The sequence below is a fragment of the Neomonachus schauinslandi genome, chromosome 9 (genome assembly GCF_002201575.2).
Source record: "Neomonachus schauinslandi chromosome 9, ASM220157v2, whole genome shotgun sequence".
NCBI classification, from domain to species: Eukaryota; Metazoa; Chordata; class Mammalia; order Carnivora; family Phocidae; genus Neomonachus; species Neomonachus schauinslandi.
In genome coordinates this window covers 89384262-89409216 of record NC_058411.1, presented here as the reverse complement: position 1 = coordinate 89409216, position 24955 = coordinate 89384262, and the positions used below count along the sequence as shown (strand labels likewise).

At 41.7% G+C, this 24955-nt stretch overlaps 2 protein-coding genes across 3 annotated transcripts in view; one reads left to right on the top strand and one right to left on the bottom strand.

The window, feature by feature from the left end:
* The window catches only part of FAM227B (family with sequence similarity 227 member B), a 207468-nt gene extending 206063 nt beyond the window's left edge, over positions 1 to 1405 (top strand). Inside the window, 1 exon segment of the mRNA XM_044917859.1 lies at positions 1029 to 1405. Within this exon segment, the coding sequence (XP_044773794.1) occupies positions 1029 to 1145 (117 nt within the window). The 3' untranslated portion in view covers positions 1146 to 1405.
* GALK2 (galactokinase 2) overlaps positions 1171 to 24955 on the bottom strand; it is a 118703-nt gene continuing 94918 nt past the window's right edge. For both annotated transcript variants that reach the window (XM_044917858.1, XM_021693811.1), the window contains exons 9-10: positions 11085 to 11286; positions 1171 to 1730 (exon numbers count right to left, since the gene is read on the bottom strand). In XM_044917858.1, the coding sequence (XP_044773793.1) occupies positions 1514 to 1730; positions 11085 to 11286 (419 nt within the window). In that variant the 3' untranslated portion in view covers positions 1171 to 1513. The remainder of the gene's footprint in view (positions 1731 to 11084; positions 11287 to 24955) is intronic.

The window sequence follows — 24955 nt, the reverse complement described above, 5'->3', positions numbered from 1 at the left end:
TATTTAAAATCAATTCAGATTTTGGATTATTGGGTGTTATAAAACTCAAAATTCTTTCAACAAATTTGACTTAAACTTTCTCAATCTCAAGTGTTTACCTTTCTTTAAAGAATGAAAATGCACCAGGAGTTTGTTTTAGAAGAATGGGTTTCCTAGTACTTTATATGACTGCTGTCCTTTGAGAAATACTAGAACCAGCTTTGCCTTAGCCTCTCTGAAACTGAGATTCAAAATGATGATGTCCAGTCTTTAAGCTGTACGTTAATGAGCAAAACAATCATAGAATAATACAAAATTGTGGTAATTTTCTGGATAATTCATACCATAAGACTGCTGCTGCCTCAATTATCCGATAATATCAGCAAAATGTTTTTTGGTCTAAATCCTCCTATAATTCAGGAAGGCCCTCTTGCGAGAAAGCCATTCACTTACCATCACCACATTACACATCACCACAAACACTTCCGGCCACTTTTTTTTTTTTGACCACTTTTGATAAATATATACAGGACTCACCAACACCCCTACCCAATCCCAGAACCTACTCTTACCCACAGGCCTGCACACCCGTCCTCCACTGGTCAACATATACACACGAGAGCGGCTAGTCACACAACAGACCGTTGCAGGGCCTGGGTGCGGTTTCCCAGACCAGTAAACATGCCTTTTGGATCAGAGTGGCATTTGAGAAAAGTTAGCATAGAGTGGGAAGAAAGTAAATTCAATGAACAAATTGAATTATCTGAATTATCATCCAGATAATTCTCTATTTCAATGTGAACAGAGATAAAGACGGAAAGCGTCTTTTATCTAAGTTTCTCTATTAAGTAATAGAGAAAGGTCAGGGCCAAAAGAATTGAAAGTGATTATTTATGTGATAGCACATAGTTTTTAAAAGTAAATGAGCCTAAATCCATCTTTGCTTTAAAAAAAAAAAAGTGATTCTTCTCATCTTGATAATTGGTGTAACCTCACATTCAAGTATCCAGGAAAATTTATCAATCTTTAATAACGTATTATTCTAATAGCGTTCTGAAGCTCGAACCAAGAAAGAGTTTCTGGCATCACTCTCATCATCATCATCAACAGAAGACTACAACTATGAAGAAGAAAGTCAAGAGAAACCAGAAATGAACTGTGTTTAAGAATATGGCATACAATGCAATTGTATCCTTTTAATTGTAGCAGTATGTTTAATTCAACGCCAATCCATGGGGTCAGTATCGAATGTCTTTTATCATTCATCTTAAAAAAATCCTGAAATCAATAAATCTCAGTAAATCATCCTTAAGAGATCTGTCCAAGCATAATTTTGGCTCTTATTGGTAGAAACATATTTTAAAATGGAAAAATAATCATTATGAGGCATAGAGAGCTTTCAACCATTTCTTTGGAAATACATCTTGATAATAGCAACCATTCATCATAATACAAAACAGAAAGAGGATTAATTTCCTGTGGCATAAGAAGTTCTGCCAGTCCTAAATGCCCTAAATAGTTTCTCTGAGATTTTTTACATTATTTGGGCCTCAAGGAAAACCAAAGCCCCGCCTCCAGGTTTGGTAGCAAACAAACTCTGCTTCTCAAGTGTGACGTTTCTGTCGCTCCTCTGGTAATAAGCTTCGTGCACGTTTGCTAGGAAGTTGGTCAGCTTGTCAGCAGGTACTAGCGATACCGTGCAGCCTCCCCATCCTGCTCCAGTGAGTCGTGACCCTTGAGCCCCAGACTTCCTAAAACAGTGAGAAAAAAAACACACATTAGAACCTGTAAATGAAAATGAGAGTGGTTTGCCTGGTGCGTAGAGAGAACACACAGCCTACTCAAGTTCTAAGAAGAGAATATGTGTGGGTTTCTTTGTGAGGGAGGGGGAGGGTAGTTCAGTGTGGCCAAACACTAGGACATGAAGAAATTTATAGTGTTTCAGAAGGTGATTGGAAATTTAATTGTATCTAAAACTAGGCCATGATTCTGGCTCTAAGCAGTAAAAGTTAGCAGTACTATTTGGTGTGAGCTGACAATAACCCACTATATAATCTTGATCCCATAAAGTCACCAATTAAGCAGTTGTATACAGCAAGCTTACAGGTGATCAAGAAGAGGCAACAGGCATGATCAACATTATGAATCAGAAGGTGGCTCCAAATGAGGTCAAATCCAAATTTAAAGTGCAAGTCTTATACAAGTGAGGACTTCCTCCAGTGGCTGTTTAAGGTGTGTTCTTAAGGCTTGGCTATTCCACATAAAAGAATCCGTCCCCTAGAACATTTAGCCTAGATTTGTGCTGAATAAATTTATCCACAAAGAACATATTATTAAACTCTAGATCAGTTTGTCTGTTTAATCTCTAATGGGAAGTTATGCAGACCTTTCCACAAAAAGGACAGTGGCCTCTACAGGTCCATATGCATCTTCCCTGCACCTTTGGGAGCTGGTCTAACCACTGGACTCAGAATTTACCATTAGCCAAACTCTGTGATAGGGATAGAAACCCCTATTTAAACCACCACACAAAAAGAGGTCATTTTAGTCACCATCAACCAGGCACAGTTTCAAACCTGAGATCTGTAGCAAAGTGAGAGGCCCTACGCAAAGCACAAGGGTCCCTCATCTTTAAAAGATGTCATTTATCCTGATAATAAAAGTTAACATGTACTTCCAATTCTTCCTAATAAAATTTACTCCAAATTCATAGCAGATTAAAAACTCCATAATTAGTTTAGCACAATTTTGTCCCCTTTTTTCCATCTAAATGAGCTACTTTACTTCCTGGAAAATATCAATAGAATATTAACCCTCCTCTAGGACATCAGATTTATGGCACACCAGTAATTCATTTTCCCCTCAATGATTTTTTCAGTTGATTCCTTTTCATCATCTGTTTTATTCATTAAAGTTTATTTTTCAAATGAAAATAGATGTTTAAGGGAGAAAACAAGATGCTTTCAAATAATAAAGATTACTCATCTCCTGCTATCCCTCAGACATTCAGCTTATAGCCCAGTAGCTGAACTGAGCCTGGACTCCTATCATCCAGGCTGAAAAATTTCTCTGACTGTGGGATTCTAGGAGATTCTAGGATAATTCTGAGTTCCCAGGCTGGCAAAGGGTCATTCCGCAACTTAGTGATTTGAAAGACAAAACAAAAAAAAAAGTTGTGATATACAGTCACATCAGACTATCTTTCCCGTGGAAGATGCTGAAATAAAAAAGGAGGTGTCGCTGAGGCATCTCTGGAAGACCCTAACATCAGGGCATCAAAGCCACCCGGGGCATGGTCTAGAGAACAACAGGGTGCCCTCCTATATGATTCTCTAAGATCCAAGCTCTGCCATTGTGCTGGACTCAAACCAACCAGGTCCTTTATGGTCTTCAATGGACTTCCAGGCATATTTTCTTACACTTTCTCATTTGAACAGTTTCTGAAAGCTGTGGTTTCAAAACTGAACCTGAAGCAAACTGAGTGTTGTTTCTAACTGGCTGCAAAACCCATAGGAATTGTGCCAAAGGGCTTATTTTCCTCAGTATCCTGCCAGTCTCCAGAAAGCAGAAGCTAGAAGTCTTTCTGGGTAAATATATTCACTTCTGAGTCTCCAGAAGTGCTCTGTCGCCACCCTGCCTGCTGCAGACAGAAATGGACTAGGCTGCATCAGCCACAGGATCCGAAATCATCAGGGCTCCAATTTCCCCAACAGAGAATGATAAATGCTATTATAAATAGCCTTCTGCCCCTGAGTCAATGGCACTTGTGGTCACAAATCAGGGGGCTGCCCCACTAGCTGGTCAGCAGCCTGCCCGGCTATATACACTGACAAAGGGCAGAAAGGTCCTGTCTGCAGTGTTCCAAACTGGTCCTTAATATGTATGCCCTTTGGCATATGCCATAGAAATTCAGGGAGAGGGGCGCCTGGGTGGCTCAGTCGTTAAGCGTCTGCCTTTGGCTCAGGTCATGATCTCAGGGTCCTGGGATCGAGTCCCGCATCGGGCTCCCTGCTAGGTGGGAGGCCTGCTTCTCCCTCTCCCACTCCCCCTGCTTGTGTTCCCTCTCTCGCTGTGCCTCTCTCTGTCAAATAAATAAATAAAATCTTTAAAAAAAAAAAAAAAGAAATTCAGGGAGAAATCCAGAAGTTAGGAGACCAGTATAAGCTTCATATTAAGAAAGAAGAGTGGGTGAGCCGTATTTTTCCTGTGAGAACAGTTAAGACATTAAAAATGCAGATCCTTGAGGTCTTGCACATCAGAGAAGCAAAATACAAGACTTATGAAAACCAAAGCCCTAGAACCCCCCGAAAACCACTTTTTTGTGGTGACCGGATGGGAAATAATGTGGAAGGGTTAGTCAAAACAACAAAAGCAGCCTCTGCCTTATCATAAGTGTGATCTATGAAACAAAACAACGGCTAGGGCAGATGAGAGATGAGATTATAAAGAATGTTCCCTTTGATCCTTGTATCACTGAAAAGTACATCCATATAACTAATTTTCCAGGCACCTAATATAGCCTGACGAAAATGTCCTACTCTAAACGAACTGACTGGACCATAAAGCACTTACTAAGATACAAGGTACAGAAAAAGGTATGGGGGTGGAGGGAGATCCAGTAAGACCCAACTCTGCTATAAACTACAAAGGAAAGAAGCAAGGAATTGTATTGTATTGTATTTCAATTCAATTTTATTTATTTCAAAATATTTATATATATAATTATTTCCAAATATTTTGAATTTAGAGACAGGTTATATCTAACCCCAGCCCAGCACAATTCCAAACATTTGGTAGCTTCTAATAAATCCTTGTTGGATTATTATTATATTTGTTTTAAAATATCAAAATATAAATTCAGGCTGTTTATTTTGTTATTTAATTAAGGTTAGAAAACTTCAGTTATGTGAAACAAAGTATAATAATAAAGAGACCATGTCCAAACAATTATAAAATATCTCTTTTGAATGAACAAAATATGTATTTTTTTAAAGATTTTATTTATTTTTGCAAGAGAGAGAAGAGAGAACACAAGCAGGGGGGAGCGGCAGGAAGAGGGAGAGGGAGAAGCAGGCTCCCCACTGAGCAGGAAGCCCGATGTGGGACTCGATCCCAGGACTCTGGGATCATGACCCAAGCCAAAGGCAGATGCTTAACCAACTGAGCCACCCAGGCGCCCCTGAACAAAATATATTTTTAAAGAAATAGCTAAATTTTAAAATAGAATTTTCTGAGGCACAGAAAACAATTTTAAGTTACATGTGAGACAGCTCACATATGTATATTATATATAAATATAAGCTGTTAGTAATGTATTCTATATGTGGAAAGACTTCTAGCTCCTGCTTTAAAGCCTAGAATCTTCTGGCTACAATCTCAGGCAAACAGACCTTCCAGAACAATTTCTATGATTTTTGCAGCCACGTTGGAAACACTTTCAGATTGTGTTAGATTCAAGAGACCACAAACTTCAAATACTGTTCAAATGAGAAAGTACAAGAAAACATAACTCTGTAAGTCTATCTGAGCAATGTAAGCCACTAAACGCAATGGAAGACCCGTTGAGTTGGTTCCTACAAATGGCATGTATATAATAGGGGTGGGGGGGGGTGATGGAGAGGACAGTAAGTAGAAGACAGGCCCAAAGAGAAGTGAGCCCCTAAGTGCAGCTGAAATGGGCCTCTCCCTTTATATGTCAAAGTGTGAAGATTAACCTCAAGATCATGAGAAAGGGAACATACAAATATGGGTTTACACTGCATTCTTCCCTGACATGGTCAGGAGAATGGGTGCAAGAGGCTGAGCAGCAGAGCTGTGGAATAAAGTTTGAAAAGACTTCTGAGGAAGACAGCAAATTAACTTTTGGATCCTTTGTTAGTCTATTAACATTTGTCATTCATCTTCCTTAATAGCTTGGACAATGATGCAGCAATGAGGTCTCTAATTTCACCAAGTGTCAAAACAGAAATAAAAGGCATTAGCTATTTTTTCTTAAGTATAACCAAGAAAACCGATAACGAATGATATAACTGACTTGGTTTCAGAACTGTTCTGTGTTTCTCAATGAATCCTACTTCACAATTTAGCTGTGTCTTAAAATTTACATTTTGTTCATTTAATAGAATTATTTTATAATTGGACAAGCTTCATCTTTTCCTTTCATCATTATACTTTCACATAATTGAGGTCTTCTAACATTAATTTAATAAAAATAGTAAACAGTCTAACTGCATAAATGTAGTTTCCTTTCTTTGGATGCTAAACTGATTTTCTCTTAAAGAACAGTAAAAGCCTCAACTGAAAAAAAATATCCTTTCTTTTTCCCCCTCTTCTCTCCACTTGGGTCACATAGTAGCTTCTTACACAGTATCCTTATAGGCTAGCTACCTAGAGATGCCTTTTGAATATAGTCTACCTCAGACCACATTAAGATTTCAGCTTGTATGACAGGTGTTGGTGAGGATGTGGAGAAAGCGGAACCCTCTTGCACTGTTGGTAGGAATGCAAACTGGTGCAGCCACTGCGGAAAACAGTATGGAGGGTCCTCAAAAGGTTAAAAATAGAACTACAATCCAGCAATCACACTACTAGGTATTCACCCAAAGGATACAAAAACACTAATTCAAAGGGATGCATGCACCCCAATATCTATAGCAGTTATTTATTTTTTTTATTGTTTACAATAGTTATTATTTACAATAGCCAAGTTATGGAAATAGCCCACGTGTCCATCAATTGATGAATGGATAAAGAAGATGTAGTATGTATGTGTATACACACACACACACACAGAATGGACTATTACTCAGCCATAAAAAAGAATGAAATCCTGCCATTTGCAACGGGACATGGATGGAGCTAGAGTGTATAATGCTAAGTGAAATAAGTCAGTCAGAGAAAGACAAATACCATGTGATTTCACTCCTATGTGGAATTTAAGGAACAAAACAAATGAGCAAAGGGAAAAAAAGTGAGAGAGAAAGAGAGAGAGAGGCAAACCAAGAAACAGACTCTTACTATAGAGAACAAACTGATGGTTACCAGAGGGGAGGGGGGCAAAGGAGGTGGGTTCAACAGTTGATGAGGATGAAGGAGGGCACTTGCTGTGATGAGCACAGGGGTGATGTATTCGAGTGTTGAATCACTATATTGCACATCTAAAACTAATATTACACTGTATGTTCAGTAGTTGGAATTTAATATAAACTTTTTAAAAATTAAACTTAAAAAAAGATTTTAGCTTGTATGTAGTGCCCTAGGTATCTAGGCATTGAAATCCTTCATTAGCTCAATCAGTTAGTTGTCTTTTCATGCACATAGTTTCCAAGCAGGCCTTCAGGAAAAATAAAGGAATTCTAAAGTGGATCAGGAAGTAAAGATTATCTCTGGCCTTGCTCCTCCTTGTACCCATTTCAGCTTTCCTCTGTTGTCTTCTGTCTCCCAAAAGGCAACCAACCTTCTCAGGCTGCCCAGTCTTAGTCACACCTTCCCCATTGGTGTTAACATTTTTATTTTATTTTATTCATCATTATTATTATTATTATTTTGGTTGTTAACATTTTTAAAGGGACAGGGAAGGGTGGAGATGATCATGATTCTTAAACAAAATACTAACCTCCCAGAAGTTGGGTTTATGTACCGGCACCCCAGGCCTTGTCAGGGCCCTTCCCAGCACAACCCACGCCTCAGCTCCCCGGCCCAGTGAACAGTCATGAAGCTTCAGGAGCAACCGGAGCTTAAGAATGTCTCATTTTTCATTGAACCTTTCCATACTTTTACCATCTACTACTCTCTATTACACATCTTCCTCTCCCAGTTTTAGCCACCCCATATCACCACTATCTTTTTCATTCTTCTGCATTCCTCCCTCTTCCTCCTTATGTCCAGACACAAAAAAGTGTGTGTCAGAGCTCTTGAAAGTGGGGTTTAGACTTCGGTGTCACATAGGACACAAATACCCAATTGAAAAGCTTTTGCTTGCTCAAGGGAAGAATGGCATCAGTGAGAGTTCCTGGGGGGCTGTCCTCTGAGGTTCGTCACCACTTAGGACCTTGTAGTAACTGGCAACCAACAGGAACATTTGAAGAATATCTTCTGGTCACAGTGACAGCAAAGAAAAAAATAATTATATAAGAAGTTTAAGGACCCGACAACTATTTATTCTGGCCAATATTTACAACATGCCCAAAGGTAACCTTTCAATATGGGAAACCTGGTCCCTATATGGTTATGGAATAGGTAGAAACTAATTTTGATGCTTAGCAATTGACTTCCCAAACAAAAACAACCATAAAAAGGGGAGGGCGCGCCTTATACTAGACACAACTGAATTTTCCTCAGAAAATATAGCAGATGAAAATGGGCTAGACAGAAATATTTTAAGAAATAAAGTATTTAAGTGTTAAATTCAAGTATTAAGCTATTAAGAAAGGAGCTTCCAAAAACAAATAAGTGAAATAATAAATAAAAGGTGCACTTCTAAACCCTTTTAAGACATAGCCACTAAATCTTTCACTGGAACCACATTTTTAAAAATATATAGACCTGGAGTGCCTGGGTGGCTCAGTCGTTAAATGTCTGCCTTCAGCTCAGGTCATGATCCCAGGGTCCTGGGATCGAGTCCCGCATCGGGCTCCTTTCTCTTTCTCTCTCTCTCTCTCTCAAATAAATAAAATCTTTAAAATATATACACATACACACCCCTATGGACTGTTAGAACAGAAAAAGACACAGGGCTCAAAAGGAAAAGTGGCAGAGCTAGGACTCAACCTTCCTCACTTAAACGCAGTTGGCCTCCTACCATACACACTGCCTCCCCCGCTCAGCATGGTTTTGTTCAATGTTCAAACACCGCACCCTATAACCACCAGCTTCCATTATTAAAGCTTTAAAGCCAGGAGAAGAAAATAGGTTAAAAAAAAAAAAATGACCCACATTCCATATCTTGGTAAACCCAAGGGAAGAGAAAGAGGTGTGGCAAAAACACTGGGTCGGGAGCTCGGCTTCGCACTGACTCATGATGTGGTTGAAATCACTTCACCTCTCAGTGCCTTCTTGGATCTCACAGGCTCCTTCCTACTCTCCTACCTTATGGTACTACAAGATGATCCCAAACCCAAACTGTGAAATCGGGCTTCTCAAAATGAGGCTTTTAGAGGAACGAGGAAAATTTCTCAGGCAAAAAGCCCAGCAGTCCTCTTGATTCCTGTCTTTCACCAGGGTGATGTTTTGCATCTTCCTTCGAGGCACATCTGGCACCAGATCCTGCAGTGCTTCCACTACCACCTTTTTCCACCCAAAGCCAGAGTCCTTCCGATGGCCCACGAGGCCCACGTTGTATGCCTCCCCCACAACCTCTCTTCCTTCATCACTTGCCACTCTCTCCCTCTTGACTGCCCTCCAAGCTTACTGCTTTGCTAGCTGTTCCTCACACGTGGCAGCCACGTCCCCACCTCAGGGCCTATGCACTTGCCATTCTCCTTTCTTCACTTCCTTCAGGTCTCTGCTCAAACATCATCTCCTCAGGGAAGCCTTCTTCAACCAATTCCTAGAAAGATTATCCACCCAACCTTGGTGCCTTCTATCCCTTCTCTGTTTTTTTTTCCATAGCACTTACTACGACCACTCGATTTATTTTTAATTGTCCCCTCCCTCTTTCCCCATGAGAATGTAGACTCCAAAAGAGCAAGAGCTGATTGGCCATCCCAGGAAGAGAAAGTTCTTTAGCGAAGTCCAGGAGGCTGGCAAATGCCCCTTCACTGCCTTTCATGTGGGATTCAAACTATTCCACTACCTTCCAGGCAAAGACACTTCTTCCTGATTTCTGCACAAATCATCCCACTTCCTCTGATTTCCAGAACTGAACAATATTTGTCCCTTCCATTTACTGGGCCCTTGATACTTTCAGAAAAGAGCACTTTTAATGGAACAAGCCCCGGAAGGCTTTTTGGCAGTTAGTGAGCAAACTCTGACGTCAAGAGAAGGATCCTCATCAATGCTATGTTCAAATCTCTCTACAAGTTGGGTTATACATGCCATTTGTGATCACTGGAGCTAGATGATTTATACTTTTCAAGCTGGGGTGTAGCAATGAGTGAGGCAAGCCATAGGCGCCAAGTGGTTAATTATATTTTCATGACTAATTGCAGGCAGTTCTGTAACATCTTCTCACAGTGGAAATAACATCTAGCCATTTGAGAGTTCTCCCAATTTCCCTTTCAGTTTTACCAAGGTCAGTGAGATCCCTTCTGGGTAAAGTGACCATGCTACTGTATCCATTACCCCCACTCTCTAACAATTATAAGGAAGCTGTTGTCAGGCTTTGTGAAAGAGTTTTCCTCTTTACATTTCTGTCTCAACCAACCAGTTATAAAACAGGCTTTCGTCAAATCCTTACTTCTCCAACTTGCCTAACCTAAATCTGGATGGCAGAGGATGCCGGCTTTCCGAGTAACTCCTTCAGCAACCTCCCCTGCCCCCAAATACACTCCGATCAGGTTTGAGGCCCTCTTTCTGTTTTCTCCTTTCTTTTGAGTAAAGCTACCAGGGCGCCTGGGTGGCTCAGTCGTTACGCGTCTGCCTTCGGCTCGGGTCATGATCCCGGGGTGCTGGGATCGAGCCCCGCGTTGGGCTCCCTGCTCAGCAGGAAGCCCGCTTCTCCCTCTCCCACTCCCCCTGCTTGTGTTCCTGCTCTCGCTGTCTGTCAAATAAATGAATAAAATCTTAAAAAAAAAAAAAAAAAAGCTACCAAACGTAGGATACCAAACAGAAGATGCTGGCAGGTAGTGGATACCACTGATGAAAACATGACGAGAAAGTAACAGCAGCATCCCTGTCTAAGCAAAGCTCCCCAAAATCTACCGAGTCATCCCCAGACGGAAAGACGGGAAGAACTGATTCCACACCTGGAGCCTCATAAAGCTCTGGAGTCAGATCTCCAATCTTTCTCCCGCAGATACTGAGGAGGGAACAAGCTTAGCTCTGTATACAACACCTCAGGAAGTGAGGCAGGGTCTCCTTTCACCTAGAGGGTTATGAAAATATCGCATTGTTTTCATCCATTTAGACAGTTTCCCGCCGCCGCCCTGCTGCTCTCTCAGCCTCACCGACAGATGTCCACCAGCTGGTCCAGCTCGGGGCAGCTGCACTCACACAGGTCCCGGCAGCTCGCGTGGCTCTGGTTCATTAACTCCCCCAGCAGCTGGACCGTGTTGTCAGGTGCTTCCTCACATATCTTCTTAAACCGGAGCACCCGCGCAGCCTCGCTGTACACGTGCTTTGCCCGCTGGTAGGGTTTGAAGACGAGCACTTAGGAAGCAAGGGGACGGGCAACAATTAGAAATATTTACTGGACAACCCAGTGCAAAGAAAAATAGTCATTGAGGACTTCCGTGTCTATCTTCATTATCAACACCTTAGACTTTAAATAGGTCTCTCTTTCACCGAAAGAAACCTTCATAGTCTACATTTGTCTCTTTTCAAGTCAGTTTTCCTTTTTTCTTGATACAGGACACAGTGTCAGGAGTACACTTTCTTCCCTTCATTCTGCACACCCAGACGTGTGCGCACACGTGCGTGCAAACTAACTCATCCCACAGGGAGGGGAGGTAATGTGTGTTGGGCACTCCCTACACGTCTGGCCCTTTGAAGGCACTGTCTCATGGAGTTCTCAGGGCGCTGGGGGGGTGGCAGCATGACCCCTGTTTAACAGACAGCAGAATGAACTCACATGCCCAAGGTCACACATCCAGAAACTGGAGAAGCGGAGTCTCAATCAGGATGTCTGATCCCAGGGCCACATTCTTTCCACTGTGACCCACCAGAAAGGACCACTGAAAATGCTTATGCTGGCAATTCTATTTATAAAAATGTATCCTGCAGATAAGCACAATTACTTATATATGTATACACACACACACACACGTACAGCAGCATTATCTATCATAGCAGAAAATAGGAAACAAATGTCTAGTAACAGGAAACATTTTAAAAATCAAGCTACCTCCGTTAAAAATGTTACTGCTATTAGAACTCAGATTCTAAGACCATTTACTCATAGGAAATTATTCACTATCAAGTGAAAAAACAAGATACAAAACTGTATGTACAATTGATCCTAATTTTGCATTCACATATACACAATTTATGTAAATTTGAATTTCTAAAACTTCGAAGAAAGCACCAAAACATTAACAGTTATTATTTCTGTGTTACATTATGGGTGATTTTATTTTCTCCTTAACACATTCCTATACTTTCTAGATTATCCACAATGACTCTAACTTCAGTTACAGAAACACGTCCTATTGCAATGGCTTTATCTGTAATGCGTACACACTCCCTTGAATAACACCTGGGACCCCCTTACCGTTTTCAGCCTTGCTGAAGTGGCTGAGCTGGTGCTGTGGCCCTGGGGAATTTGTGATTCTATGGAAGCCACCTAGCCTCCTGGAAAGAGCCAGGGCTGTGAATCACAAGGTCTGTCATTTCTTCTCAGCTCTGTGACAATTAGCTGTACCCAGTTGCTACCTCTACACGGTTCTATTTCCCCATCTCTAAAACGAGGTCTAACATTTTATGATTCTATGAAGATCTCCTTCCAAGGCTTCCCCCTTCCCCTATGGTTGTTAGATGTTGTAAAGAGGATGCTCTGACCGTTACTTTCTGTCTGCACCCCCAGTTCTACTCTCAGGAGGCTGACCCATATGATTACACCCCTGGGTTCCCTTGCCGTCTAGACTAGGGAAAGGGAGATCATTGAGAAATGGGAGGGAAGAGAGTAGGTCAGAGGATTTATTCCCCAGCTCCCTCCTTGCAGCTGGTTCTGCCACTCCACTGGACAATGAACATCCTCTCAAGGTAGCCTTTTCTACATGACTTGATCCTCCAGTGTCGGCCTCCAGGTTTCTCTCCCTAGACTTTTACTACTTTTTCAGAGGTGCTGTCACATTTCACTTAATGAACCAATAAAGTTTATTAAAGTTTCAGGTCACATTTTTTCCCCTTCCACAGCACTGTCCAACTCTTGGAGATGCGTAAAAAGGCAGCCATGGCTAGAGGAAGTGAAGCCATTCTTAGGATTTGTGTGAAGTTCAGTAATTACAAGGTTGGGGCTACCTTTCTATAAATAAAAAAGTAAAAACAGTTTTAATTCAGTCACATTAGGTATATTAAACTTACAGTTAACTACTGACATCAGTGAAATGATGCAAAATTCATATCAATTTTCCTGTTCTCTTTCAAAGAGGCCCTAAATTCAGTCATCAAATCTAGTCAGTTCTTTGGCAACATGCCTTGTAATCATCCCTCCCTTATATCGCCACTGTCATCACCCAGATTTATACTTTTCTTCCTTTCCCACTTGAACTATTTTGCAGTAGCTTCTAAATTGATATTGCTGTCTTAATCTCTCCTCCCTGCAACCTCCCTTAAGGACAACACTGCCAGACTGAGCTCCTGACACACAGCCGTACTTGCCCCAAACCTTTACTGCCTTGCCAGTGTTTCCCATCATCCAGATTCCTGCCCTCAGCAGGCTCGGTCCCAGCAGGAGGTCTTCCCTCCAGCCAAACTCCCCTACTTAGAGTTACTCAAACACTCCTCGCTTCTCAGGATACTGGTAGCCACACAGAAATCACCTCCTGGCCTTTCTCTCCCTCTCAAAATTTCACCTGTTTCAGTTTAAATTTTTTATGCTCCAAGAAGTCATGATGGCCCCAGCTGGAAACACTCTCTTGACTCTATACCACTCTTGCATATTAAATTTTCCCAGTTGTCATTTAAATTTTAGTTGATTTACACCAGGATCCAAACAAAGCCCACACATTATATTTCATTGTTATATCTAATAAGTCTCTTTTAGTCAAGAATTTACAGTGATTTTTGATAGTCTAGATGAGTAAATAAAACTCAATATAGTCCATTAGGGACAGTATGTTTTAGTTTTTCTTTAGGATTATATAGTCCTCTAGGATGAAATATTTTCCACTAGGATTAAATATTCTAAAATAGAAACCATCCAGAAAGGTGTTTTATTTTTTTTAAAGATTTTATTTATTTATTTATTTATTTATTTATTTATTTATTTGAGAGAGCACAAGCAGGAGAGGGGCAGAGGGAGAGGGAGAAGCAGACTCTCCGCTGAGCAGGAAGCCCAATGCAGGGCTCGATCCCAGGACCCTGGGATCGTGACCTGAGCGAAGGCAGGTGCTCAACCAACTGAGCCACCCAGGCGCCCCCAGAGAGATGTTTTATACTAAACCTTAGGACTCGTGTTTTGCTTTGTGACAAGAAACATTCAGAATACCCCGAGCAGATGATCAGAACTGCACAAACCTGGCACCTTCTCACATCTATTCTCCATTGCAGAGTGTTTCATACAAGGCTTCTGAATAGGAACATCTACTGAGGCTGGGCATTCTGAAGGTGCATGACAGACCACCATGGCTCACACTGCCCCCCCGCAATGGTAGTAACTCTGACAAGGGAGAGGGCAGAAAGGGCACCTGTTTCCAATTGTGATATAAAAATCTTGCCAAAGGCTACAACAGAGTTGGAGACCACCCTTTGGGAGGAAAAGCAGTTCTGTGTTGGCTGGACATCACAAATGCTCTCTGGATCCAGGATTCTGGCATGTTATGTGCTGGCAACTCACCGGGTCTCTTGATATGCAGATACCAAAAAATCCAAGAAAATCTGAAACTTTATCCACAATAGTTTTTTTCCCTGTCCAGTTAACTTTAAAACTGGATGCTCCAACTGTCTATAAGCTCTTACAATCCTTGAGAGCAATTATTATAGTAAAAGATGAAGGAAGTTGTTTGTTACTATGTTCACCACATGCATGATTACTTCCAAGGCAAATTTAAGAATACAACACCAGACACTATTAGTGTCCTATCTATCATGGGAAATTTGAGGCTTCAAAGCAGGATACACCACACAGACTTTGAAATATTGACTTTCTCCAGTGTGAATCTTGGATAATGACTGAGTCTAATCCTGAAATCATGACACAGATTCTAAGATCTAAATGATCACGACCATAAACATTTAAACTGCAAAAGCCGTTGAATTAATTCACTTGTATAATAATTCTGTTAGCTCTAAACTTCCCCATCCCTCTGATTTCCTGGGCCAGCACACTCACCACAGGGGTTCCTGCCGTAGGCCCTGTGAAAGGAGCTGTTTTGTTGGCCTGGAATGCTCCTCCCCCTGATCTTGACAGGGCTGGCCCCCACTTGTCATTCAAGTCTTAGCTGTCACAGCTTCAAGGAGACCTTTCCTCAACTCCAATCTAGAGTAACTCCCTCACATATATATTCTCTCCATCCTATTTTATTCTCCCAACACTTACTACCATCCCAAATGTCTTGTGTATATATTTGTTCATCGGTTTGTGCTTGTTTCTCACCACTAGAAGGTCAGCCCTGGGAAGCAAGGGCCTTCCTTGTCTATAGAATTTCACTTCTGTATCTTCAGCAGCTGAAATAGGGTCTGGCACACCATAGGGACTCAATAAATGTTCACTGAAGGAATGGTCAGTTCCTTGTCTTTGTAGCAAAACTGCACTGAAACTTGGCAAAATAAACAGTTATGGGACAAATGCAATAGAGAAGACCTATTTTGGCAATTTATGCTTACTAGCACCTTCACCAAAAAAGTGGGAAAAGTTGACTAAAAGAAGGTTAAAAGATAACTAGTAAGCTCCCGTGTCCAAAGTGTACCTAATACCCATTATCACAGACAGAATTGTTTATATTGTGTTTTGCTTCACAGATATAGAAGAAAGGAGGTTTCTAAAACAAACAAGATGTGTTTCAAATAAAAGGGAAGGAAGAGAAATAAATCATCATAATCAGTTAAAATATTTTTTTTTAGACAACCTTTGTAACAAAAAGGTGTCTGCTCACTTTTACCTTAAAAGGATGGCCACATAGCTTATGATCAGAACCCATCTCTAATCAATGGATCTAAAAAGGGGAACAGATGATTGGGTCTTTTGCTGTATCTTTAGTGAGAAAGGATGAGAAAGCCTGTGACAGAAGTAACACATTGGGCACCATTTTCCTCATAAAAGCTCTAACAACAGCAGGTCAATAGGAGATGGGGGACATGCCTATTTGATTTCTGAAAGAGCCCCATGATTTAATTTAATTTTATTTTTTTACTTAAGAGCGTTTTTATTACCTCAGCTTCTACTAAGAGTGATGACAAAAGCCCTGAGTAAGATGGCCACCTAGCGTCAGTCAACCAATAGTTCTTTTTGAGCACCTGCTACGTGCCCACACCATGCTCCAAATGATAGGAAAGACATGTGAAATAGAAGCCCTGGATAGGAACTCAACAACCCAGTTAAACAGAGAAAACAAGCTCTGAGACCACTGGAAAGTGATGAACTGCAGCAGACATCCAAGTGCTAGAAATGCTGAAGGTGCACCAAAGAGGATAGGGTTTGGTGGAGGAAGGACAGTAATGGGAAGGATCACAGGAAGGCTCATACCACAGAGCTTCCTTGCCACAAAGAAAGGATGACCAAAGGCCTGAGCTGGGAATAGGCAGAGTGTGTTTACAGACCCGAAGAAAGCAAACTGACCAGGACCTGGGGCAGTCTCTCGAGGAGGCTGTCCTCACACCTGAAGCTTTAACATCCTTTGCTACACATGCTACACAAAGGTTGCAGACTAACAACCCATGGTTCACCCCCAGCCACAGTGATGCCTTCTTGACCCACATACTGTTTTCTAAACTGAGAATTTTTATATATGAATCCAGATTTCTGTTTTCCCTTGAAAAACTGAAACCTGGCAGCACTGAACCTATATTCTTGCACAAAGGCTGCTGACTGTAGCCGAGGAGCAGCTACCCCTTTTAGACAACGCACACACTTTATTTCCACACAGTTCCCTCCATTCCCAATTATCTGACACTCAGCCCGCCTCACTAGTTTGCATGGCTGCCTGGTCCCTGTAGACATCTGCATGTGGGACTCTTTTTCCATAAAACTCTCTATTATAGGAATTCTTGGCTAGAGAGGGAAGAGTGGGCAAACCAAGTGCGTCATCATGCCATAATGAGCCACTGTTACTAACAAATACCACCCCCCCCCATGTGCACTGACAACTCCATATTGAACTAAACTCTGTGTTCTAGTAACTTCTACTGTTAGTTCTGCTCCCCAGAGATATGTAAACACAGACAGCCCTTGAGAGATCTGAAGAAAGCTCTCATGTCTTATGTTTTTTCACACATTGACGAGGGTACAGTTTTCTTTCTTAAAACTGAGGGAACACTAATGAATAAGATGAGCTCTTTACCCTCAAGAAGTAGTAGTTTTACAAACATTACTATTCCCAAATGTTGGTGAGGATGTGGAGAAACCGGCGCCCTTGCACACTGTTGGTGGGAATGCAAAATGTGCAGCCCCCATGGAAAACAGTACAGAGGTTCTTCAAAAAATTAAAAATAGAACTACTGTATGATCCAGCAATCCCACTTCTGGGTATATGTCCAAAAAAACTGAAATCAGGATCTCAAAGAGATACTAGCACTGCTATGTTCATTGCAGCCCTGTTCACAATAGCTAAGATGTAGAAGCAAACTAAATGTCCACCAGTGGATGAAGGGGTTAAAAAAATGTAGTATATACATATAAAAGAATATTACTCAGCCTTAAAAATGAAGAAAATTCTGTAATATACAACAACATGAATGGACCTTGAGGATATTATGCTAAATGAAATAAGCCAACAAAAGAAAGACAAGTACTACATGATTCCACTTATGGGAAGTAGCTAAAGTCATTAAATTCACAAAATCAAAGGCTGGAATAGTAGTTACCAGGATCCAGGGGAAGGGGAAATGGGGACTTACTAATCAACAGACATGAAGTTTCAGCTAAATAAGATGATTATCAAGTAAGATGTACAACAATGTACCCATAGTCAACAATAATACACACTTAAAATGTGTTAAGAGGCTAAATCTCACGGGGGCACCTGGGTGGCTCAGTCGTTAAGCGTCTGCCTTCGGCTCAGGTCATGATCCCAGGGTCCTGGGATCGAGCCCCGCATTGGACTCCCTGCTCGGCGGGAAGCCTGCTTCTCCCTCTCCCACTCCCCCTGCTTGTGTTCCCTCTCTCGCTGTGTCTCTCTGTCAAATAAATAAATAAAATCTTAAAAAAAAAAAAAAAGAGGCTAAATCTCACGTTAATTGTTCTTACCACAGTGAAAAATAAATGAAAATAAATTTTTAAAAAAATTTAAATAAAAAAGACATAATTGTTTACTAGACAGAAATCACTAAATAAGGACAATAAAGGCAATAGATGCTAAGGCAGCTCCTCAGAGCTAACATGGAGGCACGACGCCAAGAGATTGTCCTGATCTGGGTTGACCTGAAAGCAGAGGCTGAGACAAAGCCTTGGGTGCAGGTAACAGAAATCTAGGAAGCAGGAGCAGAGGAGTAAGGAAAGGGAGACAGGAAAGAAGAAAGGCCAATAGAGGGTGCAGAACAGGTCACCACTGTGGACAACTGGGGGCCCAGTTGCTCAGAAGCCTCTCTGAAGAACCATGAAGGTGCCTCAGAATAGACCCATCAGCAGTTGGGAAGCCTGAGGCATTTATCCACAGACATGCCCACTGTTGCCCCCAAATGGGGTTAACTTCTCCATAAAGATGTGCCTGGGCAGCACAGCTACCTTCAGTGACTTTGGAGAATGCCCCAAGCTGACGAAGACATGCTCACACTAGCTGCTAACATGACATGCGCTGCTGGCAAAGCTGGAATCAGGTGAGCCAAGGCGATGGAGCACAGAGATTATGACCTTCACAGAAGAGGTGAAGCCGGCTGAATTGAAAAGATGAGTAGGTCCCCAGAAAACCAACGAAAAGGAGGGGTAAAGAGCAAAGAAAAGCACTGGGAACTTAAGGCAGAAGGAACATCACGAGCAAAGACATGGAGATTAAAAAACATGAGGTGCTTTTAGAGAATTCTAAATTCTTAGATGTGACTTGCATAGAACCTGGACAAAGAGCAGAAGCAACAGGAAACACAATGAAAGAGAAAACTGAAGCAGTAGACAGAGGCCAGATCATCAAAATTTTGTACATTATCCTAAGTAAGGTATTTAAATTTAAATTTAAAGGTATCCTACAGATAAGTGGATAAATTTAAAGGTATCCTACAGATAAGTGGTTCTTGGCCTTTTTAGAGTTAGAGAAACTTTCGAGAATCGAATAAAAGCTAGAGACCCTCCCCCCATCTGAATGCACAAATATCCAAAATTCTACATATAGTACAACATATACACAAGATGCGGTAAAGCTATCCTTGGATACAGGTTTAAAATTCCAGCTAGAAATAAGAAACCATTACAGGCTTTTAGCAATTATGTCAATCAGGATTCTTGTTTGTAAACAACAGAAACCGACATGGACTAACTTAATCAAAAAAGGAATTTATTTTAAAGATATTAGGGAGCTCACAAAATCTATCAGAATTACAAGAATTCCATATACCTATTCTCTGTTAGAATACAAGAAGGCCAGGCACAAATGAGTCAGAAGCCAAGGGAAGCAGGCAGCGAAGAACATTGTCATGGTCACTTCACAAGTCTAGATATGACATCAGACTCAAGATACCTTATCAACAGACCCTGTGCCTAGTAGACTCAAAGCCCCAGACATAAGCACATGCCAGGACCCCAGGAGGAAACTAAGGCCCTTGCTCACACCCAGGTGACAAGAGACTTGGGAGAGGCAAATCTGACCCTCCAGCTTCTACCATAGAAAGCAAAGCCCACTCTCTCATCAACATGCACACAGCAGATTTCCCTAGGAAAGGGGCCTGGATGCTAGGTCACCAAAACTATGGCACCCACCCCCAGTAGCAGTGAAATCCTGTGACTCTATTAGCAGTGAGGTTTTCTCCTCTCCAGACCCTAGAACCTAATAAAGAGCCTTGAATGTAACAATAAATTCTCAATAATTCTCAACTAATTCTCAATAAATGTCAACTTCTTGTTCCCATCCCATCAGCAAAGGAAGAATCTAAAGCTGCTCCTGGATGAGCCGCATTTTTCTTTCCCTCTCTTTCTTGAGGAAACTACTTTCCCATGAACTTCCCAGAACTTTCCTAAAACTTTGTTCTTGGAAAAAGTGAAAGGACTGGACAATTTCAGGTCATTTGAAAAGGAGCCTAGGGAGTTGGGAAGGAGTCTTGGTCAATGCAGAGCTGAATGAAGGACTTTGGAAAACAAGGGTCACACTTGCCTAGAGTTGGCCTGTCCTAATATTTTAGCATAAATGGCAATGAGCTCTTGTCTTTGCTTTCTTTTATTAATTGAATTACGGGGGGTGGGGAATGTAAAGGAGCAAAAAGGACAAGGAGAGGCAAAGGGAAACTCAGTGTTTATCTGGGAAATAAGTAGTGTATTTTCATCGGAACACTTCAGGATTTATTTTATTGTTGCCTTCCCACAAAACGCTGAATAAAGAAGACCAGGAGCCTGCCGGCCTTACTGATCACTAATACACAGTCCCTAGCACTGTGCTTGGATAGTTGCCCTTCAACTGAGTACTTACTGAATAAAGGAATAAAAATTGACTCCTATTTACTTACATTACTCATTTATTTGCCATTATGATCAAAAGGTAGGAGTTTATGACAATAGATTAAGCAAGTGAGAAGCTATGTCATCTGCCATGCAAGGCCCACCTTGCTTGCCAGGGCTGCTGGCTAGAGTTTGCTTTGGAAAGGGATGCACTAGCGCAGACCAGGAAGGTGGCCTGGGCACGGCACAAGAGGGGAGAGTGAGAGAGCTCTGACGTGGGCTAAATGGGACCCTCCCCTTAATTTCCTCATGGCAAGTACTGAAGACAGTAGACCCACACTACACCTAGACTTTCCAAAATGCAGTGTGATATTAGGGAAGAGAAAAAGGGCGCACTCTCAGGAACATCTCATGAGATGTTCCTATTCTCACGGTGCTGGCAACATAACTGGTCATATCCTGCAGAGACTGATGAGGACACTGCTACTTCACAGAAGCCCGCGATTACGCATGTGTTTATGTAGCCGCCCAGGGACCATGAATGCACACAGGCATGAGCTGGTTTGTGGTCTCTCTGTGTTCGTGTTTATGTGCTTGTCCATAAACCAGCTCTGTGTACACATCAGTCTCTCTCCCATTATCAGATTCTTTTTCCCTTTTTCTTTGTCTGAGGGCTCCTTTTTGAATTGCATCCTCTCTGTCCCCTTTCCCCTATTGGACTAAAATACAGAAATGAAGTATATACCTTGCTATTTTGTGTTAATTGAGTAGAATTTTATCTTCCTTGTTCTTAGAACATTTTTTTTTTTAAAGATTTTATTTATTTATTTGACAGAGAAAGACACAGCGAGAGAGGGAACACAAACGGGGAGTGGGAGAGGGAGAAGCAGACTCCCTGCCAAGCAGGGAGCCCGATGCGGGACTCGATCCCGGGACTCCAGGATCATGACCTGAGCCGAAGGCAGTCGCTTAACCAACTGAGCCACCCAGGCGCCCGTTCTTAGAACATTTTAAAGTTTCTCAGTAAAAGACTAAATGTTACTGCTATTCCTAGGGAGGTGGTCTCTGGTCTTTTTTGCTGCATCAATAACCCTTGATAGAATTAAGGCTTCCCAGCGGCACTAACGGGCTGCAGGTGCTCATTCTTGGGTCTCTCCCACCCCATTCCTGCCTAAAGACAATATGAAGAACCATCTTCCTCAATCGTTTTCTAAAAAAAAACTATGCAGTGTCTCTGCCTTTGAACAGAAAGTGGTGCCATGTCATGTTTTCATCAGGAAACCTGCAACACGAATGAAGATTGATCGAGATCTCATGAGGCTAAAACTGTGAAGGTCTAGTCAGATACAATGGGTCATCATTTTGTTGTCATTACTATTAAAATTTGGCAATAACCTTCTCAAAGCCCCTACCTAGATCCATACCTGGTTACTTCTCCTGACTTGTGTGCAAACAAACTGGACACAAATTCATGTGGAGAGGGAGAAGTACACAGTTTCTAATTTAGAAGTTCTTATTAGGAAATTTCCTTCCACCTGAAGCTAGGTGCTTTGAAAAATAACAAAGGCATAGGAAGTGAACAACTAATAGCAAACAAAAGACGTTTTCCTGGACCATACCCTAAGACTCTAGAAAAAGAGTCTCCTTAAAAGAGTCTGTGTGAACTCCACAAGACAAGGGAGAAAGTGACAAACCAAGAACTAGGAAGGATGTCAGCAAAGTGCAGATAAAATGCCAGTATGAGAGAAATGTTCAACATAAAAAGAGATCACAGTATGTCTAATTTTTAAGTGAAATACTTGGAATTTGGTCAAGAACAACATTCATTGTCCCAGATGTCTGGAAAGAAATGACAGCTTCATAATTTTACATGAGAAAGTAAATTGGCTCTCATCACTTAAATTTGGTAGGATGAAACTCATAGCTACACAGCACAGGGAAGTGTGGGTGTCATTAGGACTGTTCCCAAAATGTTCCCCATGCTCCTTACACATGTTAAAACACACTGCACTTCCCCATCCCCGCTAAAGTTCTTCACGTCCACATGACTTGCTTGAGCCAACGAAATGAGAGTAGGAGTGATGGTGTCACTCCATACAGGATGTTAAAAGCCAGTGAGTGATTAGCAATATTCCCCTCCTCTGGCCACAGGAATTATGGACGAATATATTGAGATAGAGCCCTCCCCGCCAAGCCTGGGTCCCTGTATGTCGCAGATGAACAGACTCCTTCCTCTGCTGCCTTGTGTTGAATATGCAGAGTGGGCATATTTGTCGGGGGTCAAGCCACTGAGACTTTGGTCTTGTTACTAAAGCATAATCAGCTTGAACACACTGATATAGGAGATAATCACTTTGACCAAAATAAACAGATTTAACTATAAGAAAAGCAGCTTTGTATGTAAAGAAAATATTTACTTTCATGGAAACTTAAAACCGTGAAAATGAAAGCAAAAAGAACAAAAAAGTAAAAAGAGGAGCGGCAAGATTCTGTCCTCTTAGGTAGATGAAGACTATAGAAGGTGTTTTCCGAATCCAAACCAGCAAAGGAGCAACACGTTCCACAGTGAGAGGTTGCTGTCCTCCTATCCACAGAAGCCTCATTCTACTCAAAACAGAGGGTCTAGTAAAGTCATGGCTGACCCTCTGATGATTTCACCTGTCAGAAGGTAGAGATACATCCATGATAAATTCAAGCAAAAGGAATACTGCGTAACGTCAAGTCACGTATCCTAGACTTAAGAAAAACAGATATTTAAAAGTTTATAAATTGTCTTTTTCCTTTCTCCTCCTTCCTCTCCCTTCCCTTGAGGCAGCCAAGAATGGCATGGCCCGCAAAACCAGGGTCAAAAAGGCATATGGACTGAGGAAGTAGCCAGGAACTTCAAGGTCAGGGCCAAGGAGGCTGGCAGGGCTGGGACCAAGGTGGTGGTCAGGGCTGAGCAGCCCAGGGGCACCAGCAATGCCAAGGCCAAGGAGGCAGCTGGGGTGAAGGAGGAAGCTGGCAGGGCCAGGAAACCAGGTAGTTACAGGAGAAACCAGCAAATTAAAAAATATATTAGGAAAGATGAAAGGCATTTATTTTGATACCTCAGTGGTCTAAGCAGGGACACCAGGTGCCACTGCAGCTCATGTACCTTATCACTTCTCTGCCAGCTCACTTCACCAGCATGGAGCAACAGCTCGGTCCACAGCGCCCCCGCCCCGATCCCACTGACCCTTCTTTCAGCTTCTCTGCCTCTTGGGCCAGGTACATGTTTAGCTTCCCCTGCAGGACACCAGTATCATCAAAGTTGCAGGCCCGGAGATGGTGAGAGTTTGAGTCCTGTTCCTGGCCATCCTCATGGGTTCCTGCTTATCCTTGCTGCCCCCCACTTCACATCAATTGTCACTGCCTAACTGTTTCCTGTCGACTTCAGGTTCCAGCACTGGATGCCAAGATAGAGCCTTATGTACTGTTTACACAGCTCACACAATTGCACGTGGTCAAATCTAAATAATAAATGCCTTTCTCTGCTAAAAGCCTAATACAGCCCCACATCAGTGGTTAAGAGGGAGGGCATACATAGAGGGAGGGCTCTGGAGTCACTGCATGGGTTTGAATCCCAGCTCTGCCACTTTTAGCTGTGTGACCTTGGGCAAGTTACTTAATTGTTCTGTGCCTCCATTTCCTCATCTGTAAAACAGTAAAATATTGGAACCTACCATATGGATGTTCCTAGCAGCAAAATCATCTGAAGCCAGTCTTTATCCCTTATGTTCCTCTAAATTAAATCTATGTAGCCTGTGCTCTATTTCACTTACAGAGATTTCAAATGTTTTAAGGAAAGTCCGTGTGTGAATTCAAACACCACTGTCAAAAACACTGAGATGCAAGACAGAATGTTCTGTTGGCCGCAGAACATTGGTATCACTCTTTGTTTATAGAATGAAAAAGGAATATTCAGCATTATTAACAGTTATGTCAGTGAGCACAAGCCTAATTAGTATTGTAATGGAAAATGCATTTGCCTTTCTCTTTTAAACAGATTTTCAAACAAACAAAAACAACATCTATCAAAAAGTTCTTTGTTCCCCAGACGCTGCCTAATTTGGGGAGCTTGACTGTCATATCTCAAGAGTAGGAACAGGTTAGGAGGGTGGGGAGAACGACATAAAGGAACAGTGAATGTATCAATATTTGAATGCGTGTGTTCAAAGGTGTTTACACCAGTTTACAGCCTGGAAAAGGACTATTTCATGCAGGTACTCTAAACATGAGGACAAGTACAGCAAATGTTTTAAAACACTTAGAACAGTGAGTGCTTACAGCATAGTAAGCACTCAATGTTAGATGTTAGTACTATTATTACTATTAATATAGAATGAACAGATTTTTTTAAAGCTAGATACTCAGCCCCGACCACCACCCTTTACTTAGACTTTG